We start from the raw sequence: 5,577 nt of genomic DNA, 5'->3' as shown, positions 1-5,577 counted from the left end.
CTGAAATAAGGCCATAAAACAAATACAGAACATTTGATCACAAGAGTTTTTTTGGCAGTATTTTGGATTTTGAAAAGCCTGTTGACTTCTGCCGTTCATCAAAGGAGATTTTGGAAGTTTTTTTTAAACATTCGTTTCTTATTTAATTGGTTCCACATTGTTTGCTAATTTTAACTTTATTTAAACTTTTCTGTCATTTATTTATTTTATTTGACATCAAGGTGTATGCCGTGCCTCCAAGCTTTCTTACTCGTTTTGCTAATTAACGTTCTACGTTTCTTATTTATTTGGTTATATATTATACGTTTACTTAGCTTATTTCCAGTTTTGTATACCTATTAAACTTTATGCAAGTTATTTGTTATTTTATATTAGGCATAGCCTGCCCTATAGCATGGTGTATTTTTATTTGTTTTGTTAATAAAAGTTCTATGTTTTATATATAGGCTAAAGTGAGTTTGACGTTGTATTTTGTTGTTGCATTCAAGCAATTGACGCCGAACTGCCGCTAATTCGAAAGTGAAAGTAAAATGCGCACGGCGCTTTTAAGCTATTTAAAAGCGAGGAAAAGAGGGGAAATTCAAACGAACTAAAAACAAACAATTGCTTTACACCGAATTGCCGCTATTTGAAAGTGAAAGTAAAATGCGCACGCCGCTTTTACAAGCTATTTAAAAGCGAAGGAAAGCGAGGAAAAGAGGGAACACCCCGCCCCCGCGGTGATACCGGTATTATCGTGTTGTCACACGTCGATTAACCGGTGGGAAAATTTCCTCACCGTCACAACCCTAATAGACAGTGTTTCTTGAGTAAAGGAAAACGCTGCTCTTAATCAAACATCAGTTCTTTATTTACCCTTGCATTGTGAAGAAGTAGACGTCTGTCTTCAAACTGTGTGTCACAGTGGTTGGGAAACACTGGCTTAGAGGATCAGATGAAATGTAAAGGGTCCTGTCTGTCATGTGACCTTATCTCCTCAAACACCCAGCGCTCCTCGCATCTATATTGATGACGGTGCGTACAATTAGATGCCCTCAGGCCTGAGATGAGTTCAGATACCAGAATAGATGCACAGCTGCAAAGTGGCAAGGATTTACCGTTCTTACCATTCTGAGTTTGACGCTCAAAGACGACGAGATCAACAGAGAGACGCTTCAGTGCAATTAGCAACCACTGCTGATTATTTACTAACCCCTCAACCCTTATGTCTTCTGTGTTTCTGTTCTGGGTTTGGACCTCTTCTGCTCACCAGAGCTGCATTTATTGGATCAAAAATACAGTCAAAATAGTGAAATATTTTTATGATGTGAAATATGTTTTCTATGTGAATATCTGTTAAAATGTAATTTATTTCTGTGATCAAAGCTGTATTTTCAGCATCATTGCTCCAGTCTTCAGTGTCACATGATCTTCAGAAATCATTCTAATATGCTGATTTGCTGCTCAAACATTTTTGATTATTATCAATGTTGAAAACCGTTATTTTTGTGGAAACTGATGCATTTTATTTTTCAGGATTCACAGATGAATAGAAAGTTCAAAAGAACAGCATTTATTAGAAACAGAAATCCTTTGTAACATTATAAATGTCTTTAATGTCACTTTTGAATGAAAGAAATTTAATTAATTTTCAGATCAAATACAGAAACTCTGAAACACAGAAACTCAGATGGCTTCATTGCAAACCACCAAAATAAAAGTTTGGTTTAACTTGAAGAAATTATGACTAAAAATATTACTATTTATAGTAAACATTGTACTATTGATATTAAAACACTGTTGTGCAGCACTTTATTAGACAAAAATAAAATAAAATATAAAAATCATGATGTTCTGTTGTATTTTTATTTGTTTTACATTTTAAAAGATTAAAGATTTCTAAAAATACTGATAAAAAGTTTTATGATCTCAATTGATTAGACGTGATTTGATTATTAAAATTGATTTAACCCATTAATTTCATAGTATTAATTAGTATTATTAGATTTTATAGTATTAATTATGACGTTTTGCACCTTTTTCCGAATCTTTTGAAGTCACATAACGGAACAGACAAAAATATCATTCAATGCAAACCTCTTTTTGCATGTGTGTTTTTGCAGTCCTAGAGGTTCAGAAGCACATGAGGGTGAATAAATGATGAGTGTATTTCATCTTTAACCTTGTTCTGCTCCAGCGGCGTCTCGATCTGCACTCCAGACTGAAAGTCCCTCATAAGTCGTCTCCTCAGTCTGTTATATTCAAAGTTTGGCTTTACTCTCGGTGAGTGTCTTTAATGCGTTTGTAGCCTTGAGCTGCTCGCCGTAATGGAAGCTGCTTTTATGCTCATCTCTGCTGATAAAACTACACCGGCTTTTCCCAGGAGATCCTGTTTTTTCCCTCATCTCTCAAACCCACATCTTCTTTTGATAAATGTGCTATAATGGAGGCTTTGTTGTGAAATCGCTGTCGGGTCGCTGCATTTCTGAAGCCAGGCTTCTGTGAGGTAACGGGATTCATACAGATACTTCTGAACACTTTCTCTGGTTAGCAACTCACTTAGTTTGCTGCCCTCTGGACCCACGGCAGAAAACAGAGCAATAAACAGACAGGAGATAAATCACAGATGACTGCAAAACGCAGCAAACAAATGGAGACAAACAACCTGCACTCCTGAGCTCCGGAGGATTTCCATCATCTTAAGCTCACAAACAGGCTTTTATGTGACAGATTTCAGATATTTCAGCTGTTTTCCCATCTTCTGATTGGTCAGTCCAGTGCTCCATTGATTATAACATTCATTAAATAGTTATGTACCCTTTAATGTTGTTATTATGTAACAAAAGCAGTAACATACTCTAGGCCTTGTTGCTTTGACAACATTCACAATGTAACACAGTCTTGTGACTGCTGGGTCATTCGTGTCTCCAATTTTTAATGGAGAAAGACTAACATAAATAGTGATGAAAGCCAAAATATAGATGTATGTTTACTGAGTAATCCACTATTTTGTAGAGGAGGGTCAAAATGGCAATTTTCACCTGAGATTCGGAGCCAAATTACAGGAGGGTAAAAATTAGTTCAGAAAGATGGCAGCATCACAATGTTATTTTCACACAGAGATTGGTAGCTCTGTTAGTAAAATCTGTTGACTTTAGCAATCTGTGTTGCATTATGTGCCAATGGTGACCATTCAAAATGGGGAAAAACACTTTTTCAAGTGTTTCCCCCCAAAGTTTGCATGCCTGTAACTTAAGAAGTATTAAAGATATCTTAATATTCTTTCAGATTTTGGTTGTTAACAAACTTTTCATTTGGTATCACCATTTTTAAGGTCCTGTGTGGTTGATTTCCAGGGATATTGGGATCTAAATATGGCTCCAAGAGTAAAATCGTTCAATTGCAGCCATTTTCAGTGGTCAAAAACCAAATGTGGGTCACTTTGCATTCATCTGATTTTTATTGTATTTAAAGAGGAATGTCTGAATAACAAATCATGTTGAAACTAGGGTTGGAAAGGGGTGGAACATTTCTGGAAAATTTCCCGGAAAATTTCCAAAAATTCCTGGAATATTCCAAAAAATCCTGGAAAGTTTCCAAAATTTACTGGAAATTTTCCACCTTTTTGCAACCCTAGTTGAAACTAGAGATGTATCTTTTTCCCAAAGTTTGCATGTCTGTAACTCAAAAAGTATTAATGACACCTCAGTATGGTTTTAAATTCTGGTTCTTCATAAACTTTTCTTCTGATCTCTTTATTTTTAAGGTCCCATAAGGTTCATTCCTTAAGATATGAGGATCCCAATGCGGCTCCATGTGCAGTTTCATTCATTGTTCATTTCCAGGGATATTGGGATCTAAATATGGCTACAAGAGTAAAATTGTTAAATTGTAGCCATTTTCAGTGGTCAAAAACCAAATGTGGGTCACTTTGTATACAACTAGGAGTGTAACGTTACACACATTCATTTCCGAAATTTTCCCACGACAGATCGCTGTATAGAAGCTTCAGTTCTAACGGCAGCGCAATTCCTCTTTAATACTAGTTTTAATGTGAAATAAACATGAATGAACATCTCACCCCTCGTGTAATCGCTCAATCAGTGTTTCAACCGTCATTAAAACAGCTTGTAAACAAAATGTAATGTAGCATTTCACCTCAGGCAAGTCATCAGTGTCCACAGCTCATTATTTGCTAGAGAAACTAAGTCTAGTGAAGAGCATTTTCTTGCTAAATATATTAGACTGTACTTCATTAGATTTACTTTACCTGTTAGTGATGTCTTTATTTAATGTAGGCTATATGTTTAAATAAATATTTTATGAAACAACAACAAATAGAAAATGTATAATTTAGAAGCTAATTTAAAAACAATTTACATGTTTGCATTTTTTAATTTGAGTGTTGATTATTATAGTTAAAAATAAATAGTAATTGAATTTAAGTTTGGGCTCTGTTGTTAATTGTAACTTTATAGTAATGTAAAAGGGCTCCCTATAGTTTAGAGCAAAATCTGAGGTAGATTTTGAAACCTAAGAAAATGTAAATTATAATTGAATTTTTTTAAAGAATGAGCAATTTGTTCAGTAAACCATTGTTTAATTTCTTTTTTTTTAAAAACAATTTGTTTAGTTTTTTTCCTCCTGCTGTACGGAAACCATACCGAACCGTGACCTCGAAGATTAGGTGTGTACCGAACAGTCATGTTTGTGTACCGTTACACCCCTATATACAGCTGATACTTATTAAATTTAAAGAAGCTGTAATGTCTTTTGATCACTTTTTTTAATTCTGCGTTTGTGAACGAGTCGGACAGGTGATGTGTGTGTGTGTGTGTGTGTGTGTGTGTGTGTGTGTGTGTGTCTATTCTGAGAGCAGCAGAGATCGGCAGTGAGATCGATGAGCTGCTGAGAGATTGATTAATGCTGTCATGTGCTCCAAACGCATCCGTCCCGTGGATGCAGAGGTGCAGCTTCTGTCTGCCGTTGCGTCCGGTTCAGAAAGGCCTCCGCCTGTGATTCAGCATCTGATGGACTCCTCTGAACGGGTTTGTTTCTTGTTGCAGATCCCTGAAGGCTTCAGCGACCCGTAGAGCTCAAACTGCACCATGCTGGTGTGTCTGCAGAGACAGAACCAACCGGCCCAACACCAACACCTCACGTGTGCAGCGAAGATCCTGGATGCGCCGCTCAATCACAGGAGTAAGTCTGGCACGGCTGGTTAGATGTAGCTTTTTGAGATGGTTAAGTTTTGGTTAAGCACCACCTTAACTATTCAATGTATTTTTTTAAATTTATTTGCTTATTTTGCATTTATTTTTATTTTACTTATTATTTATGTGCTTTATTTATTTACTTACACACTTATTTACATTTTTATTTACTTATTTTTATACATTTATTTATGTATTAATAAATAAGCCGTCTTTTTATGACCTTTTTTCATTTTTTAACCCCGTTCAAAAGTTTACACACCCTTGAATCTTAATACCGTGTGTTGTTTCCTGGATGATCCACTACTGTTTTTATATTTGGTGATAGTTGTTCATGAGTCCCTTGTTGGTCCTGAGCAGTTCAACTGTCTGCTGTTATTCAGAA

The 5,577-nt window shown here is 35.8% G+C and overlaps 1 protein-coding gene across 1 annotated transcript in view; it reads left to right on the top strand.

Moving 5' to 3' along the window:
- The first annotated feature begins 5,050 nt into the window (after positions 1–5,050).
- LOC107690798 (protein FAM222A-like) overlaps positions 5,051–5,577 on the top strand; it is a 14,808-nt gene continuing 14,281 nt past the window's right edge. The window contains exon 1 of the mRNA XM_016489216.1: positions 5,051–5,181. Within this exon, the coding sequence (XP_016344702.1) occupies positions 5,088–5,181 (94 nt within the window). The 5' untranslated portion in view covers positions 5,051–5,087. The remainder of the gene's footprint in view (positions 5,182–5,577) is intronic.

This window comes from Sinocyclocheilus anshuiensis, unplaced genomic scaffold (assembly GCF_001515605.1).
Source record: "Sinocyclocheilus anshuiensis isolate Anshui unplaced genomic scaffold, SAMN03320099.WGS_v1.1 scaffold6622, whole genome shotgun sequence".
NCBI classification, from domain to species: Eukaryota; Metazoa; Chordata; class Actinopteri; order Cypriniformes; family Cyprinidae; genus Sinocyclocheilus; species Sinocyclocheilus anshuiensis.
This window is presented reverse-complemented; position numbering and strand designations above follow the sequence as displayed.